The 19,271-nt window shown below is 45.9% G+C and overlaps 1 protein-coding gene across 1 annotated transcript in view; it reads left to right on the top strand.

Annotated features, from left to right (window-relative positions):
• DEPDC1B (DEP domain containing 1B) overlaps positions 1 to 19,271 on the top strand; it is a 69,700-nt gene that overhangs the window by 20,509 nt on the left and 29,920 nt on the right. Inside the window, 4 exon segments of the mRNA XM_030567912.1 lie at positions 7,223 to 7,358; positions 10,895 to 11,022; positions 12,296 to 12,426; positions 13,576 to 13,623. Coding sequence (XP_030423772.1) covers positions 7,223 to 7,358; positions 10,895 to 11,022; positions 12,296 to 12,426; positions 13,576 to 13,623 — 443 coding nt within the window.

Here is a 19,271-nt window from a genome sequence, read left to right on the forward strand (position 1 = left end):
GTAGGATGTAGGAGCAGGGACCTGGAGTGAGGCAAGTACCAGGAATAGATGGGAGTCTGGGTTAAGGAGGACAAGAACCAGGAACAGCCAGAGAGGCAGGAAAGCAGGGATCAGGAATCATGTAAAGAGGCAGAGTCTATAGTAGCAGCCAGCCAGGGATTCCTTTAGTTGCTCGGACAACTTCCTTTGACTCATTCTGGTTTAAATAGAGCTTTCCAGCTAATTGGTGGTGCTGGATGTTTCTCCCAGTGAGGAACTTTGAGGGTGGGAACCTTTTGAGCTAGTGCTTCTTTGGCTCCCTTCTCTAGTTATTCAGGTGAGCTGCTGGGTGGTGCCTATGTGCTGGCCAGGGAATTCAGTCCCCACTTCCTAGGGACTCTTGAATTAGCCCTTCTGGGGGTTGTAGGCCCATATTAATTCCACCCCCTACCTCTGAGAGTACTCCCAATTCTGTCCTAAAATAATGGGATAAGCCAGTGTCAATACCAACTCCACTACCAGGATCATAAGAATGGCCATAGTGGGTCAGACCAAAGGTCCATCTAGCCCAGTATCTGATCTTCTGACAGTGGCCAATGTCAGGTGCCTCAGAGGGAATGAACAGAATAGGTAATCATCAAGTGATCCCCTGTCCCCCATTCCCAGCTTTTGGCAAACAGAGGCTAGGGACATCATTCTTGGCTAATAACCATCGATGGACCTATCCTCCATGAACTTATCTACTTCTTTTTTGAACCCTGTTATAGTCTTGTTATAGTCTTCACAACATCCTCTGGCAAGGAGTTCCACAGGTTGACTGTGTGCATTGTGTGAAGAAATATTTCCTTTTGTTTGTTTTTAAACCTGCTGCCTATTAATTTCACTTGGTGACCCCTAGTTCTTGTGCTATGAGGAGTAAATAAGACTTCCTTATTTACTTTCTCCACTCCAGTCATGATTTCATAGATCTCAATCATATCCCCCCTTAGTCATCTCTTTTCCAAGCTGAAAAGTCCCAGTCTTGTTCATCTTTTCTCATATGGCAGCTATTCGATACCCCTAATCACTTTTGTTGCTCTTTTCTTTTCTCAATTCCAATATATCTTTTTTGAGATGGGGAGGCCACATCTGCACTCAGTATTCAAGATGAGGGCGTACCATGGATGTATATTGAGGCAATATGATATTTTCTCTCTTATCTTTCTTAATGATTCTCAACATTCTGTTTGCTTTTTTGACTGCCACTGCACATTGAGTGGATGTTTTCAGGGAATTATCCACAATGACTCCAAGATCTCTCTTGGATGGTAACAGCTGATTTAGACCCCATCATTTTATATGTATAGTTGGGATTATGTTTTCCAATGTGCATTACTTCGCATTTATCAACACTGAACTTCAACTGCCTTTTTGTTGCCCACTCAACCAGTTTTGTGTAGTCCCCTACAGTTAATTGTGCATGTGCACTAGGATAGTCCTCAAAACCTTCACAAATACATTGTAAGAAAATATTCTCTCAAGGTTCGGGACCACACCTGGAATCCATCAGGCTCATCACCTCTGTCCCATTTACAATGATAGGGACAGTTAGTTTAGCTGGCGTTAGTTTATGGGCTTGGCTTTCCACCATGGGGGCATTCATGATACAGGTGTCATGGCTGCCCATGTGAAAAGCAGACTCCCACAGCTTGCCAGGTGGACTCTAGCCCATGGCCTAATGCTTGAGGTAGCCTCTCCCTGTGCAGTTCACCTGCTCCTACTGTGTGTTTTTCCTGGCAAGAGGACTTCAGGTTCATCTGAGTCTGGGCCTAGAGTGTCTGGATTTTCCAATGGGGACTAGCCTGGGGCCCTTAGAGGCTGATGCCTCAGGTCTGCAATCAGGCCTCTGATCCTTCCAGTTAGGTTCTCTTTCAACTCAAGAGCTGCCTTCTGTCTTATGTGGCCTGCATGTGACATCGATGAAGCTTCTGCCGTCAGATGGTACTCCATAAGTTAGACTGCATTGGCTATGGTGTCTGCTCAGTGTTTAAGTGCCTAATCCTGACCCCGGAGGCGGGAGTATATGGGTGAATTGTACCACCAAGATGCACTTAGCAATTTGGACTTCGGTCTAAGTCTCTGGGTTCAACGATTGCCAACAAAAGTCTCTCAATCTCTTGGCCACTGCTTGGAGCCTGGCTCCCTGCAGGTATTCTCACCAAACCCACAGTTACAAGGTCTCCACTGTGATATCAAGGTAGTCCAGTGTAGCTGCTTTCTCCTGGGTGTAGTCTTGTGCTGCTGCTGAGTTTAGCCCATGGTACATAACCTGTGCTGGCCTAGTCAGTAAGGTGCTAACAAGATGGCCCACTGCTCGGGTGGCCACTGGGCTGCCATTGCCTGTTTCTTGAATGTCCTCAGGAATATGTCCAAGTTATTGTGAGTCTCAATGGCACAGCCACACCTCCAGGGGCTGTCAGTCAGGCACTAGAAGCTACATCAGAGCCACTATCTGTTGGACCAACTGCTGCTGCCGTTGTGCCCCTAAGTCCTGGACTAGCTGTTGCTGATGGGCAGTCATCTGTTGCAGGGACTGCTTCTGCTGGACCCACTGTTGCTGGTTCTTGATCAATGTTCCAAATCCATGTCATGTCACATCTTTAGGCCTATTGTATTTGGCAGTCTCGGTCACTCAAGCCTCCCTCAGGAGTGAGAAGATAATGCCCCTGTTCTTCATCACATTGTCACCAGGTTCCTTCCCTAGAGTGCCCCCTGGACTAGGCTCCTGCACTCACCGAGGCCTCTGCTTTGCAGTGCTGGGCATTCCATTACACTAGTCTAGTCATAAGGGGCTCAGCCTCTGGCTGAGCCCTGGACAGTCTGCCGCTTCCAGGGTTGTCAATGAACACAAAAAAGAAACACAAATGAATAGTCCCACAATGTGAAGAAAGAGCACCTTACCAAACATGTTCCTGTTAAGCTGTGGTCCCATAGATTAATATAGGGAAAATAGTCCCCTCAAATAGCTGGATCAGCATCAAGCCCTCTCTTCCTCCAGGGAGGTGTTGCTGGGCAGTGGTCACCTGAAAAGCTCTTGCCTTCAGTCAACCCTTTCTCCAGGAGCTGGAGACTGGAGGTCTGCTCTCCTTTCTGGTTTGCCACCAACAATACATCTTTCCCTTTTAAGTCCCTCCAAATCTGACATTTCTTACAGAAACCCATATTAGCTCATTAACCCTGTGTTCCCAGAGTGGGATTTGTTATACCCCATCACAAAAAAGTGATCCAATAATTGTGAACTGTATTAGCTACAGCTTTCTTTCTCCTTACTCAGAAGGAGTTGGAATCTAGACTTTCTTCCTGAATGCTTCAAGTTTCTCCAGCTCTTCTACCCTCAGGAGAAAGTCCTCCTGTCATAAACAGATAGCTAAGGGTTAATGTTCTTTTACCTGTAAAGGGTTAACACAGGGAACCAAACACCTGACCAGAGGACCAATCAGGAAACAAGACTTTTTCAAATCTGGGTGGGAGGGAAGTTTTGGGTGTGAGTCCTTTGTTCTTGGTCTGTCCTTTTCTCATCTCTGAGAGTGATCTTTCTATCTCCTGGCTTTCTAATCTTCTGTTTCCAAGTTGTAAGTACAAGGATAGTAAGACAATAGGTTTATATTGTTTTCTTTTGTATTTACATGTGTCTAGTTGCTGGAATGTTTTAAATTGTATTCTTTTTGGAATAAGGCTGTTTATTCATTTTTCCTTTAAGCAATTGACCCTGTATATTGTCACCTTATTACAGAGACCATTTTATGTCCTTTTTCTTTAAAACCTGTTGGAGTTTTTCTTTAGTGGGGACTCCAGGGAATTGAGTCTGCAGCTCACCAGGGAATTGGTAGGAGGAAGAAGTCGGGGAAAATCTCTTTGTGTTAGATTTACTAAGCCTGACTTTGCATACCCTCTGGGTGAGGGGGGAGAGAGATTAGATCTCTTGGTACTTGTGTTTCCAGGACTGGAAGCAGGGAATCTCCTAGGGTCGTCCAGGGAGGGGAGCCTGGGAGGAAGTAACAAGGAAACAAGGGGAGGGGGTTATTTCCCTTTGTTGTAAGACTCAAGGCATCTGAGTCTGGGGGTCCCCCAGGGAAGGTTTTGGGGAGACGACAGTGAGCTAGGCACTGTATAATTCCTGGCTGGTGGCAGCAATTACCAGGTCCAAGCTGGTAACTAAGCTTGGAGGTTTTAATGCTAACACCCATATTTTGGACGCTAAGGTCCAGATCTGGGAAGAAATGTTATGACACCTCCACAGAGAACTAGTCTTACCTCCTAGGCTCTTCTCTCTTTTTACATGGGTTTCATGTTTTAAGATTTGATTTGATTTGATTTGATTTGATTTGATTTGATTTGATTTGATCATTATTGTAACAAACCTTTTTTAAATTCAGATTTCCGAATGTTATGTACAGCTCATTGTTTAGTTGCATGATTGTGACACAAGCGGTAAATCATACAGTTGACTTAATTTATTATTTTTCTTTAATCTTTATTTGTGTTTTGAAAGTAAAACACATCCAGACTGGATGAGCAGGCCCCTTTCCCAAGCTGCCATAAAACAAAGTGCATACAGTGTAGCAGGGATGGGCAAACTTTTTGGCCTGAGGGCCACATCTGGGATTGGAAATTGTATGGTGGGCCATGAAAGCTCATGAAATTGGGGGTTGGGGGTGCAGGCTCCAGGCAGCACTTACCTCAAACAGCTCCTGGAAGCAGCAGCAGGTCCCCTCCCCAGCTCCTATACGGAGGCGCAGCCAGGTGGCTCTGCACACTGCTCCATCTGTGGGCACAGCCCCTTCAGCTCCCATTGGCCATGGTTCCCGGTGAGTGGGAGCTGCAGAGCCCCTTGGCTGACCCTGTGGATAGAAGCCGGAGGGAGGACATGGTGCTGCTTCCTGGAGCCGCGTGGAGCCACAGCACATGCATAGCAGGGCAAGCCCTTGGCTGAAGTGGCTGGAGCAGGAGCCCTGGACCCTGCTCCCTGGCAGGAGCTCAAGGACTGGATTAAAACATCTGAAAGGCCGGATGTGGCCCCACATCATCTCCATATAGGTGCACGTAACAAAATTAATGAGGCGGGGGTGGGGCTGAGGGGTTCGGAGCGTGGGAGGGGGCTTAGGACTGGGACAGGGGGTTGAGGTGAAGGGGGTGAGGACTCTGGCTGGGGGTGCAGGCTCTGGGGTGGGGCCAAAGATGAGGGGCTCAGGGCTGAGGCAGAGAGTTGGAGTGCACAAGGGAGTGAGTGCTTTGGGTGGGGCTGCGGGCTCTAGGGTGGGGCTGGGGATGAGGGTTTGGGGTGCAGGCTGCCCTGGGGCCACAGCAGGGATAGAGGACTCACTCTCTCCCCAGTTCTCTCTCCCCGTAGCAGCACCTGGGTTGGAGGGGAGAGGTACCTCTCCCCACCGTGGCAGCTCCAAGGCTAGGGCCATGGGTTAGGCACCTCTCCGCCAGCTGTGGCTGGTCCAGGGCTGGGCTGGGTTGGGACGCCTCTTCCCTGTTCGCAGCAGGTTTGGGTTGGGGCACCTCTTCTTCTCAACCTGTGGCAGGTCTTGGCTGGGCTGGATTGGGGCCAGGTGTGGCAGATCTGTCCACAGTCCGGGCCGACGATGACGGTGTGCCGCTTCGGGCTTCCCGTCCCTCAATGGTGACTCAGAGGAGTGGGTGCAGCTGTGGTCTCCTTTCTGTCCCCTCCTCCCTCCCCGTCACTGCCAGGTAGCCGGTGGTGGCTGCCTGCCAGTGACAGAGGGTGGAGGCAGAAAGAGGAGACATTTGCCAGCCGGCTGAGAGGAGTGAATAAGTGTGGGGTAGGGGGAAGCAGGGAGAAGTCCTGGGCTGGTGGGCTTAGAGGAGCACAGGGGATGGGCCGGCGAGGAGCCAGTGCTGCGGCCGCAGGGCCACAGCACAAGTGAAGTGAAGGGCTGGGGCCGCAGCACCCCTGCTGAGCGTGGGCCTGGCGCCATTGTAAACTCGGTATCGTCCAGGCTGGGTTGGGGCACCTGTCCCCACTGTGGCAGGTCCAGGGCTGGAGGAGAGGCATCTCTCTCTGCTGCAGCTCTTGAATGTTTGCACTGTGCTTAATAGGCTGCTGTGCAGCTTAGAGGGAACTTAGGTGATCAGCAGCTGCCTCTGAGTACCTGGGTTACCCTAGCTCTGGTGTGAGCAGCCACTGCAAGGTCACACTCAAGTTACTGTGTTCTGACTGGGGCATCATTTATCTATGTGGATCATTGGGAACATAATCCATGGTTCTTTGTACTGCTGTATGATGAGCTGCTCTGATTGTTTCCCAGTGAATTGTGGGAAAACTTGTTTTTCCTTCTGGGAACACAGGGATTTGGGAAATCATTGGAGGACTGTCGGCATTCAAATGACTTGCCTTGTGTCCTTACTGCAAAGGGAGTGGGTTACCAGCTCATGTGAAATCCTTTTAGATAATAGCCCAGCGAGTCTCAAACTTTTTTACTGGTGACCCCTTCCACATAGCAAGCCTCTGAGTGTGACCCTCCCATCAGTTAAAAATACTTTTTTAATATATTTAACACCATTATAAATGCTGGAGGCAAAGCGAGGTTTGGGGTAAGAGGCTTGGGACCACCCATGTAAGAACCATGTGACCGCCTGAGGGGTCCTGAACCCCTGCTATAGCCCCAGATAGCCAGCTAGCTAGCTCATGGTGAAAGCACCACTAACCTAGAGAGAAAGTGTTTTGGTATGTGAATGAGAAGGATCTGAAGGATAACATCCAAGGAGGAGCCCAAATTATCTCTTCAGTGAAGATGTAATCTAAGAGGTCCAAATGAGTGACAACCCACCTAATTCAGTGAGAAAGCAGAATCCACTTAAACATTTCCTATCAAGATCAACGTCTCTAATGTGGAGAAGTAATCAGGCATACTAGATGTATATATGTGCACCCACATATTAAGTAGTATAGAAAGACACAGGTTGAAAATAGTAAATACACCTCTACCTTGATATAATGCTGTCCTCAGGAGCCAAAAAATCTTACCGTGTTATAGGTGAAACCATCTTATATCGAACTTGCTTTGATCCACCAGAGTCCGCAGCCCCGCCGCCCTGGAGCACTGCTTTACTGCGTTATATCGAATTTGTGTTATATTGGGTCGCGTTATATCAGGGTAGAGGTGTATAAGTGCACAATTTTTAGAAGCTTTTTTTTTTTTTTTTTTTTTGAAGTGTTATCTTTAATGTTATATAGGTTTCCTCCTTCTTCACCACTGAAACCATATCCAACAAGGCCTCCATATAGAAAAGAAGTAATTAAAATTCCAGACTGGAATGTTCCTGAAGCAGGCACTTCCCAGGAACACATCCCAGTGAAGCCTGTCATGATGGTAAGATTTCTTGTTTCCAGTTTCTAAAATATTGGATATCCTGAAAGGAAAATAAAGGGATAAAATAAACTAATCTCTTCTTTTTTGATGTATAGTGTTTGGCTGAAGAAAAATTAAAAGAAATAGATTTTTGCTATGTTGAGTTTTTGCTTAGAGGAAGCCATTGTTCTTTCATTTTTAATCATTGTTCATTGGTTGTTTTTGATTTTCTCTCTCAAATGGGTTGCTTTCTCATTTGATTATTTTTATGTTCACATTAAATTCTGTATTTGGTAAATTCTGTAAAGGATAAATTCATACATTTGAGAGTGTTCAGAGAAGAGCTACAAGAACGATTAAAGGAGCAGAAAACATGCCTTATAGTGATTGAGCTCTTTGAGTCTATCTTTTTAGCTAACAAAGAGGGGTGAGTCCATAAGCATCTACATTGGAAGCAAATAGTTAATAATGAGCTCTTCAGTCTAGCAGAGAAAGGTATAACACGATCCAATGGCTTTAAGTTGAAGCTAGACCAATTCAGACTGGAAATACGGCATACACTTTTAATGGTGAGAGTAATTAACCATTGTAACAATTCACCAGGGTTGTGGTGAATTCTCTATCACTGACCATTTTAAAATAAAGAGTGGATGTTTTTCCAAATGAGTTGCTAGGAATTATTTTCTGGAAATTCTATGTCCTGTGTTATACAGGACACAGTGGTCCCTTCTGGCTTTGGAATGTATGAATCTATATATTTGGCATTTAACTTACGTACCAATGTATTGTAAAACAACAACAAATTTGCTTCATACCAAGATAAAATGATTATTTTATTGGAATTGTATTGCATGATTGTTTCACTTGAATATTGCACATGGTCCCTACCAGTTGTTTTAACTCTCATAAATCTACAGTTTTTATGGCTTCCACATACTCACTCACAATAAATGAGTGTTTACTCCTTGGGGAATTCTGTGCCACTGTGAAATGCAGAATTTTGTATAATTCTTTGTTTTCCCCTAAGAATTTCTGGCCACCATTAGGGGCTGCTGGACTCTGCGGATCCCAGCTCGCAGTGAGTCGAGCAGCCAGACTGGCTGAGCTGGAGCCTGCACGCTCTTTGATCCTCATTCTCCCAAGAATGGGAGAGGGCCTGGGAGACCCAGCCAACTCTGGCAAAGGAAGAGGAAGGAAGGGCAAAGGAAAGGCAGCTCTGGCAAAGGAAAGACAGGGCTGTACCACACCATGTCCCCCGGCAGGACAGTAAAGAAGTTGGGGGGGAGGGGCGGGAGTAAAGGCTTTGGGGATCCTGGTGTCTGGGCCAGGGACTGTCCTGCAGCTGGGCTAGGGGGAGATGAGAGTGCAGATGTCTGGGCTCTGGGGGCCACACAGCTCCTTCCAGTACCCTCCAACTGGAACTGGGTTGTTGTAGAGGTTTCTTTAACTCTCTACTCTTGGGGAAAATCTTTGTTTCTGTTGTCAGTATTATTGACATACTTGTTGACAGGTTTCTTGAAATTACTGAAATAATTGAAACTGGAGTGATTATATTATATTGTTTTTGATAAATACAATATGCAGAATTTTCCAGAATTTTAAAATATTGTGCACAGAATTTTTAGGCGCAGAATTCCCCCACGAGTCAAATGTGCTGCAGTTATAGAGAGAGGTTGTGTTGGATTGTTTTGCTGTGTGAACTTGGAGGATCTCTTTGTTTTAATCCTTGCCTGATCCCAGCATTTCCCAAACTGCCTTCCCCACCCCACATCATAAACATGAAACCAGTTGTGCTCCTGCCTGCATCCCTGACATATGTTTAAAGGCCTGAGCATTTTAATTTATACATCTTCATATCACCAACCCTCCTCTGGGCTAAGCCTATGTGTTTTGTTAAAGCACACGCTCCCCATGCACTCTTTGGAAATAGCTGTAGATTTTGATAATATGAAAATGTCTTTCTTACGTGCTTTGATCAGTGAAATTGTTAACACTTGATATTTCAACTATTGATGATCATTTAGATGCCAACCCTTGAAATTAATGGCACAGTTCAGACCTCAGAGCTATTGTTTCAGGATTTTGTAAATGCAGTCAGAGATCTCTGCTATTTTTAACATGTTAGTTCAGCCAGAGTTAGCAGGTGTACATCTACTCAAGCTGGAAATTACTTCTCCCAGCTGCAGTGCAAACATAGCCAAAAAGCTAAGAGAGTTCAACCAATGCAGTGTGGCCGTGGCAATGCAGGCTAGCTGCCCAAGCAAAGCCTTTCTTGAGATCCTAGGTACGTACACTTCTACCCTGATATAACGCGGTCCTCGGGAGATAAAAAATCTCACTGTGTTATAGCTGAGACTGCATTATATTGAACTTGGTTTGGCCCCCCCTGTTCCTTTGTTCCCTGACCGCCCCCTCCAGGGACCCCCAACCCCCCTGTCCCCTGACTGCTCTGACCCCTATCCACACCCCCAGCCCCTTGACAGGCAGTCACCGGCAGTGGCAGCAAGTGGAGCAGCCCGGCCCCAGTCTGCTCCACCCTTCCAGCTCCCAGCTGCGGCGTTCCACTTCCTGCTGTTGGTGAGTGCGGAGAGGTTGGGGAAAGGATGCCCCTACCGCACTCACTTGTGGCTAGAAGCGGAGCGACGTGGCCCCAGCCCGCTCCGCTTTCCTTGCCCCGGCCCCAGCCGTGTTGCTGGGGGGCGGCTGGGGAAAGGTCCTGCTCTCACCTGTGGCGGGAAGCGGAGCGCCACGGCTGAGAGCTGGTAGAGTGGAGCTGGCTAGGGCGGGGGTGTTCCATTTCCCGCCACCGGTGAGTGCAGGGAGGTTGGGGAAAGGACGCCCCCCCCACACCTGTGGCAGGAAGCGAAGCGACACGGCCCCAGCCGGCTCCACTCTGCCAGCTTCCAGCCGTGGTGCTCTGCTTCCTGCCGCCGGTGAGTGTGGGGAGGTTGGGGAAAGGATGTCCCCTGTACTCACCTATGGCAGGAAGTGGAGTGCCACGGCTTGGAGTTGGCGGAGTGCAGTGGGCTGGGGCAGGGCTGCTCCGTTTCCGCCACTGCTGGTGGGTGCAGGGGGATCCGTTCTCCCAAGCCCCCTCCCCCATGCAGCACAGCTGGGACCGGGATGAGGGAAGCAGAGTGGGCTGCTCCCAGCCCCCTGCTAATCCTCTGGGCTATGCTGGAACTGTGGTGCCCCCAAAAGTGCCCTCCCACAGCTCCTGCCCCCCCAGGCTCTGGGGTGTATGTGCCCCTGACCATTCCTGAGACCATTTGCCCCTTATCGAACCCCTCAGCCCTGGCCTGGCCAGACACCCTTAACATGCAGCTCAGAGCAGCGTGTCAGAGCTTTACTGTGGTGTATGCGAACCTGCATCATATCAGGTTGCGTTATATCAGGGTAGCCATGTAATACTTAACTGTTAATGGATTTTACGAGTATTTGTTAATGTTCATAAAATGCTTGGAAGAGGAAGCATGCTACGCTGTGCAAATGCTGTACTATTTTATCATTGGAAAAATTGATAGGTAAAGGAATGTGCTCTTTCTTTTGTCATCTAGAATTCTGAAATTTGGTTCAAACGTCACAGTATAGCAATAGGAGAAGTACCAGCTTGCAGACTTGTGCACCGCCAAGAGTTAACACAGGCAAATATAGAAGAGATATGGAAATCCATGACGCTATCACAGTAAGTGTATTTGTGAGTCCTCCACCTTTAGGCTAATGTGTATACTGGGTAATAGGCTCACCTTCTCTGCTACTTCTCATAATGTCACCCATTCTTTACTGCTGTACTGCCATTAAGCCTATGCTTGCTAGACTAATTAGACTTGCTTATTATTTGACTATCAGCCTCTGATTTGTGAATAATCTCTTTTGTATTTAGCAGCTTTAACAATTCCTCTGACACTATATAGCTAATTTTCTGTATGGGTCTGTGTTGTGTAGTGTAGTGGAATCTTTTTCCTCCCTTCTCTTTCCACAATGGTAAAATTCAAACAGCTCTTCTGGGAGCATGAAATCCTAAAAATCTTTAAGTGCAGTATTTAGTTTGAGGACACAGGAAATGGAAGATCTGATCAGCTGGATGAAAACAATTCTACAAACTTCCTACATATAGAAAAAAGCTTGAAAATTTTAACAGAGTAATTAACCATTGGAACAGTTTATCACTGGCAATGTTATAATCAATATTGGATTTTTATTTTTAAAATGATATGCTCTAGTTCTAGTCCCCAAACTTTTTTTACCTTGTGCCCTCCCTTACACCTGTCTGCGCCCTCTGCCCCACAGGTGCTGAGGGTTGGGGGCCAGCTGGGGTTGGGGGCCAGGCCCTGGGTGCGGGGCCAGGAGCAAAGCTGAATGGCGCTCCCTCCTTGTCCTCCATGGGGCTGGCCTGGGCCCCAGCTATGGCCCCCAAACTTTCCTCAGCACCACTCCTAGGGGGCGTGCACCCCACAGTTTGGGAACCTCTGATCTAGTTCAAAAGGAATTATTCTGGAGATATTCTATATAGGAGTTCAGGCTAGATGATCACACTGGTCCCTTCTGACCTTGGAATCTATTAATCAATATTTTATTATTATTATAGGTAATCCAACATTAATATCCTGCACAATGTAGGGGGCTGTCTATTTTGTATGTGTATACTTTCCCTCTCCGATTAAAAAATACTGGCTGTTTGACAATGCAGGTAGAATCTAACTGATAATGTTTATCGTGTAAACTGTTAAAATGGCATGTTATTTTTATAAAATGAACTGGATCTACATCAATGAAATATGCAGAATGAAAATATTAATGATCAAATAATGTACTTGAAACTGCCCCAAGCTTCCACACCCCAAAGATGACAAAAACAAACAGAAAGGAATTGATCTGAACAAGTGAATGGTTCCCCATATCAGTTTGTTTTTTAATATATACAAAATTCAGATGATGTAAACTATTTATTTTAACAGTTTGCAAAAAGTTTTGGGCCTGAATTCTGTGGAGGAAGTATTGGATACAAAGCTTGTGAACCCAAAGCATATCGTCCACAATGTGTACAATGTCAATAAACAGGGCATCGTCATTCTGGAAGACAAAACAAGTGAGTGGGCTGGAGATTTTTATTTTTTTTAATCTTTCCTATGTTGATTATAGCTCTTCTAAGTGATTTTTTTTTCTTTTAAGGCTGTATTGTTGGCTGTCTTGGGGTCTTTTAAGACTTGTCTACACGAGAGGTTTTTTTGCTTTAACTACACCTGTACTGTTAAAGTAGAAATCCCCCCCTACTGTGGACACATTTATACTTGTAGAAAAGTGCTTATAATAGTATAGATTATTCCAATTCAGGAAGCGAAATAGACTATGTTGATATAAGGCACCTTTATATCAGTGTAACTGCATCCACACTAGGCTTATACCAGTATAAATATATTAGTTAAAAAGACAACCCTAACCAGCATCTTTATACTGGTATATCTTTCCTTGTTGACCAGGATTAAGTCAGCTTTTGAAGAGCCCTACCAGTGTGAATCAGTCTTTGTTTTTTGCCCTGATCTACCCACAGGCAGTTCAAGGTTTCAAGATGTAAGGGTACTTGAGAGTAAAAGCGGAAGATTTTCTCACTAACACATTTTCATTCATCAAGGTCAGGGCTCCCTTCACTATAGGTGTCAGAGGAGTTTATGCATTTTCCTACTGTCACATCAGTCCCCTACAGTACTTGGGCTTCCCTCTGAAGCACCTGGCAATTGGCCACTGTTGGAAGACAGGATACTGGGCTAGATGGACCTTTGGTCTGACCCAGTATGGCCGTTCTTATGTTCTTATAATGTCTCTGAAGCATCAAGATGGTATATTCTTAAATCTTCCACAATGTCCCTGTTTTCGACTGAAACCTCCAGCCAAACCTTATATTTTAAAATTACTGTTAAAAATATATATTTTGATGTACTGGGGGAAATGTCTTAATTGAAATTTAGATATGTTTGCCACTGATTCATAAACTACTTTATTGCTATGCTTCTCCATAAGATTGGAGTGGTATAACCTGGTATAAAATTTGGCCGATGGCATCTAAGATCGTGTGTGTCCCTGGGGTAACCCAGTCAACAGTATTTTCAGGTATTGGAGAACTGTAATCCCCAAGTCTTTCAGTAAATGTGGTTTAAACTTCTCTTGTATTATGCCAGACTGTTAATGTGTTAACTGTTTTAAATTCTCATCTCTTCTCCACAACCCCCCTTCTGAGCAGAAGAGCTACCTCATTGGGTACTGTCAGCAATGAAGTGTCTAGCAAATTGTAAGTATATCAACAAATTCTAATAAAAACAAAATTGAAGTAACTCCTATCTCACTTCACCAAATTCATTTTATTTAAAGAGTCAGTTATGTCCTCCGATTGATATCCTAGAAAGTAGAGATGAAAAGATATTTAGGGTCATCTGATAAATACTCATGCCAATGCAACATATGCAGCTGTTTTGCTTTTAACTATTTGGTTTTCATTTGACAAAATTTTTTTGTAGGCATGTGGCTAAATATATAGTATAAAATTTTGTTATAGCAGGTGTTTATGCATACTGAGATTCAGGAACCATGTTATTCATGGATGGCTCAGCCCTTGTAAACTAAAGCAGCAGTTGGAGTGAAAATAAATCGGGTTAAAAAAAAAAAACTGACCAAGATGGTGATAGTGATTGTTAAATGCTCAGGGAGAATAGGGAGGCTACAAAGACAGAAATCGCAATAATAATGGGGGATTTCCACTATCCCTATATTGGCTGAATATATATCACATCAGGATGGGATGCAGAGATAAAATTTCTAGACACTGTTAATGACTGCTTCTTGCAGCAGCTAGTCCTAGAACCCACAAGGGAGGAGGCAATTCTAGTTTTGGTCCTAATTGGAGCACAGCATCTGGTCCAAGAGGTGAATGCAGTAGAATTGCTCAGTAATAGTGACCATAATGCAATTAAATTCAACATACTTTTAAGGTGGAAAATACCAAAGAAATCCAGCACTCTAGCATTTAACTTCAAAAAGGGGTACTACACAAAAATGAGGAAGGTAGTTAATTGGAAATTAAAGAGAACAGTCCCAAAAGTGAAATGCCTGTAAACTGCATGGAAATTATTTAAAAACACCATAAAAGAGGCTAAAATAAAATGTATGCCCCAAATCAAAATAAATAAATAAATTCATAAACAATAAGAGGACCAAGAAGAAAAAAAGCGCCATGGCTAAACAATAGAGAAAAAGAGTGGTCAGAGACAAAAAGGCATTCTTTAAAAATTGGAAGTCAAATCCCACTAAGGAAAATAGCACAAACTCTGGCAAGTCAAGTGTAAAAGTATAATTAGGCAGGCCAAAAAGGAATTCGAAGAGCAACTAGCAAAAGACAGAAGAGTGAACAGCAAAAAATGTTTTAAGGACATCAGAAGCCGAAGCCTGCCAAACAGTTGGAGCAGCCACTGGACGATCAAGGAAGACAAGGCCATTGCAGAGAAGCTAAACGAATTCTTTGCATCAGTCTTCACTGCAAAGAATGTGAGGGGGATCCTTGCCTCACAGCCATTCTTTTTAGGTACCCTCTTATGCCGGCTGAACATCTGAGCTATATCCGTAAGATAGAAAAGCAGATAAGAAAGGATATGTGCTGTGAGATCCTCCCTTCCTCTGAGGCCTCTGCCCGTGAACATGGCTTGGAGGAGCCTTATGACCTGACCATAGAATAGGACCGAGATTGGAGAGAGCAGTTGTTGCAGGAGAGGAAAAAGGACTGAGAGGTGCATTTGTAAATGCACCAGGACACCATGGCTTTGTTCAGGTAACAAACTCAGATGTTGCAAAGCATTATTGACCTATGTGCCCAAAGATTCATGATTCAGTAGCCTTTCCAAAATCATGGTTGGTGCTCCCTACACACCCAACATAAAAGATGACAGCATGGTGTACATCCTTACTCCACACCAGCAGACAACAAGGAGAACCATAGCTATACACCAACTGTGAAAATGCCAGGATCAGCCACAATGCTTTATGCTGAAATAATTTTTATATATATGAACATAAATGTTCATTGTTTACTTGGTTTTTTTTCTTTTTTTTTACTGGGGGTTTTAAAGGTTGGTTCATCCTGTTAGCGTTGCTTAAAGGTTTGTACCTTTATATGTTTGCACTTTATTGTGTGCAGAAATCAGGCAACAAAATTAGTTTTTGTTTTTGGAAACTTACTGTATATTAGCTTATATCAAGCATTATAGATGCATTACAGAATTAGATAATGGGAGGCGATAACTGACCAGTATTTAAGCTTTGTTACAAGACAGGCTGTTTCATGAAAGTGTCACACAACTTTTCCTTGTCTGACAATTTTTTTTTTTTTTTAAGGCTTTCCTCAGATGTATAGCTGTTGACTCTTCTAATAGCCCTTGTGTCTGGCTATTTAAATTCAGCAGACAGCTGGTCCACCTTGCCCCTCCATCCTTGTGGTAGTTATCCCCCCTTCACTTCATAGCAGTATTCAACGTGCATCTATACTGCCGGTCATGTTTTCCTCACTGAGATCCAATCTAGTGAGTAAAAAATGCCACTGACTCTTCAGTCTACTAAAGGCACATTCAGTAGCCATTAGCTGAGCTGGTAGTTGACTCTTTCTCTGGTGTATCAAGGTATTCTTTGTATGGCTTCATGAGACAGGGGAGCAGGGAGTAGGCTGGGTCCCCCAGAATCACTGTTGGCATTTCAATATCACTAATGTGAATGTGCTTGCTAGGGAAGAATGTCTCTGCTTGCAGCTATTTGGAAAAGTTCTGTGTTCTTAGCTATGTGAGCATCATGTGCTTTCCCTGACAGCTCTCAGTGATATCAGTGAAGTGTCAATGGTCATCCACTTGTGTTTGTACAACCACAGAAAAGGATCCCTTTCTCTTGATCCGCTCGCTGGCAAGGTGGACCCATGCCAGTATAGAGCTGTGCTTGCCATCTTTTGCCCCATTGCAGTTCGGAACCCCATGGCTCAAATCTTATCTACCATTTCCTGCACATTTGTGAGAGTCAGTGTCCTGTGCAGCAGCATACACTTCATAGCCCTATACACTTGGATGACAACAGCCTCCAATGTGGATTTTCCACCTCCAAACTGATTGGCCAGTGACTGATAGCAGAGGTGTAGCAAGCGCCCTCCGTACCCTCCGACCAGAGGGGGCCCCGCAAGGAAGGGGGCCCCTAAAAGTGGCAAAAAAAATGTAAAATATAACTAGGTAAGTGACATTTATTGACACTATTGCTCAATCCATGTCGGTCTTACTGACAAAACCGTGAAGTCATTATGATACATCATAATGCTATTGGCTACATCAGTTAGTTGTCTGTCGGTCAGTTTCGAATTTTAGTTGGACCCATTCAAAGAATGTGTATTTGCGTTCATAATGGCGGTCAGCGGATAAATGTTATTAATTTAGTCATTTAGTTTTTTATCGTTTCCAACACAGAAGCGTGCTTTGTGATGTCTAAGAGAATGTATAAGAGCGGAGCTAGTAAACGAAAGGCAGCAAAAGTTCTTCTTCGAGTGCTGTCCCTGTGGGTGCTCCACTCTAGGTGACGGTGCGTCCCAGCGCCGTTGATCGGAGATTTTCGGTAGCAGTGCCTGGTTGGGGCGCACGCACCCAGATGGTATCTCCCATCTAGTTGGAATCTTCCTGAGTGCGTGCGCCCCACACTCTCCTCAGTTCCTTCTCAACCGTCCTCGGCTGAAGACGGGACTCGGGGCAGTGCTATCTTCTCTTCCCTGATATCTATAGGAAACTCTAACAAAGAACATAGAAATAATTATTAATTACTTCCCTTCCTTTAGTATAGTTACATAGGTTATTTTGTTTCAAAAAAAAAAACACAAAAAACCCTCAGGCTTGTCTCCCATTGAGACTCTCTTCTCTAACTCATAATACCAGGACCTTCAGGTTTCAAAAGATGTATCTCCTGTCAGGACTCTATGCCACGCTCAGATGGCCACTCTCATTGTGTGAAGTGCCTCGGGGACACCCACATCCCCACGAAGTGCCTCCATTGTGCGAGCCTCAAGTCAAGAGCTCGCCGTGATGGGGATCTGCACCTCAAGATCATCATGATGGAGAAATCCCTGCAGCCACTGTCGGAGACAGGAAAGGTAGAACCCGCTCCCACACACACCCCAGCCAGATCGGAACCGGTGGGGAGCGTTGCTTCACCCTCCCTGGAGCGGAGGCAAGAAGCTCAACAGTCTCACAGACGAGACTCTAACAAGGGTAGGGGGTCTCTGGCGAGATCCCTACCCCCTGTGCTGACAGCCCGAAAGGCAGCTGTTTCAGCCTCTCCTAATGCCTCAGGAACTGCTCTGACAGAGCTTAGAGGCAGGGACCAGACCTCCCGCGTGGGGAAGGCACCTACCGACTCGGTCCCCTCAGCGCTGCAAACGACTGCGGCACTGACTCCTCTTCGGCACCGAGGAAGGCTACGGCACCGGCACCACGTTCCTCCTTGGTATCTGCACCGGCCGCGGTGCCGGCAGCGTGTTCGGCTCCGACCCCCAGAACGGCCGCGGCACTGACAGCCTGGTCAGTTTCAGCGCTAAAAGCGGCCGCGGTGCTGCCGGCGCGCTCTGCTTCAACGACGAAAATAGCTGCGGTGCCGACACCGCGATCAGCCTCGGCACCGCGAAGAGGGTCGGCACCCAGCCATTCTTCTGACTGCGCACCAGCAGCAGACTCCCTGCAGGGCACGTCCAGGCTCAACACAGCAGGACACTCTGCCACTCTCTCCTACGAAAGAACTAGGGCAGAGAGCAAGCTTAGATCAGCCTAGAGAGCAGGAACAACAGCTTCTCACTCAAAGTGACCTTCTAGTGCCATCTGAGCCTCACTCTCCGCTCCTAGACACAGAAGACTCCTTTCTTGACCTGCCACTTTCTCCACCTGAACTGGCTTTCACCGACGGTGACCTTTAAGCTACAACAGCAAGCGGAGTTCTCCCCTCCTGCTTCTCCTCCACAGGCACCTTTACCACCTCAGGTCACGGCTCAAGCCCAGCAGCTTCAGTTTCCCTATGTTGCCCCCCCGTGGGTTCTCCTACTGCCTGGGTTCTCCTACTCTATGCCTTGGCCTCAGTGGTACCCATGGCAGAATCCTCTGACCAATCATCTTCCTTCCGTGCCTCAATCTCCTGATCCATCCACTTCCAGGGTGCCTGAGCCCCCTCCAGAGTCTGGGAGCTATGCATCATATCCTGACTTGCCTAACCCTAACTCTCCATTAGCCTCAGATGAAGCCATCCTCCCTCCACCTCCACAGTCTGTGGATGACTGCAAACAATTTCAAGAACTTTTTAGGAGAGTTGCAATCAGTCAGGACATCCACTTAGAAGAGGTTCAGGAGAAGCAGCACAAATTCCTCAAAATTCTTCAACCATCTGCGCCCTCGAAAATCGCGCTCTCTATAAATGAAGCACTCATGGAGCCAGCTGACACCCTCTGGCAAATCCCAGCTTCTCTAGTACCAACTTGTAAGAAGATCGAACGTAAATATTACGTTCCTGCAAAGGACGCAGACTTCCTATTTTCTCATCCACCACCGAACTCTCTTGTCATTGATGCAGTTACACAGCGAACTAAACAGTCACAATATCAACCGACCCCAAAAGACAAGGACCTTAGACGCCTTGATGTCCTGGGCCGCAAGGTTTATACATCCTCTACACTACAATTCAGGATTGCAAACTGTTCTGCTCTCCTCGCCAGCTATGATTTTGACAACTATAATAAGCTTCTCAAATTTGCCTCATACATCCCAGAGGACAGAAGAGCAGACTTCAAATCAATCCTGTCTGAGGGACAACTGATCTCCAGAGCGGCCCTACAAGCATCCCTAGACACAGCAGCCCGTACCACTGCAACTGCTGTGGTTATGCGCA

Source organism: Gopherus evgoodei, chromosome 6 (assembly GCF_007399415.2).
Source record: "Gopherus evgoodei ecotype Sinaloan lineage chromosome 6, rGopEvg1_v1.p, whole genome shotgun sequence".
Classification (NCBI taxonomy): domain Eukaryota; kingdom Metazoa; phylum Chordata; order Testudines; family Testudinidae; genus Gopherus; species Gopherus evgoodei.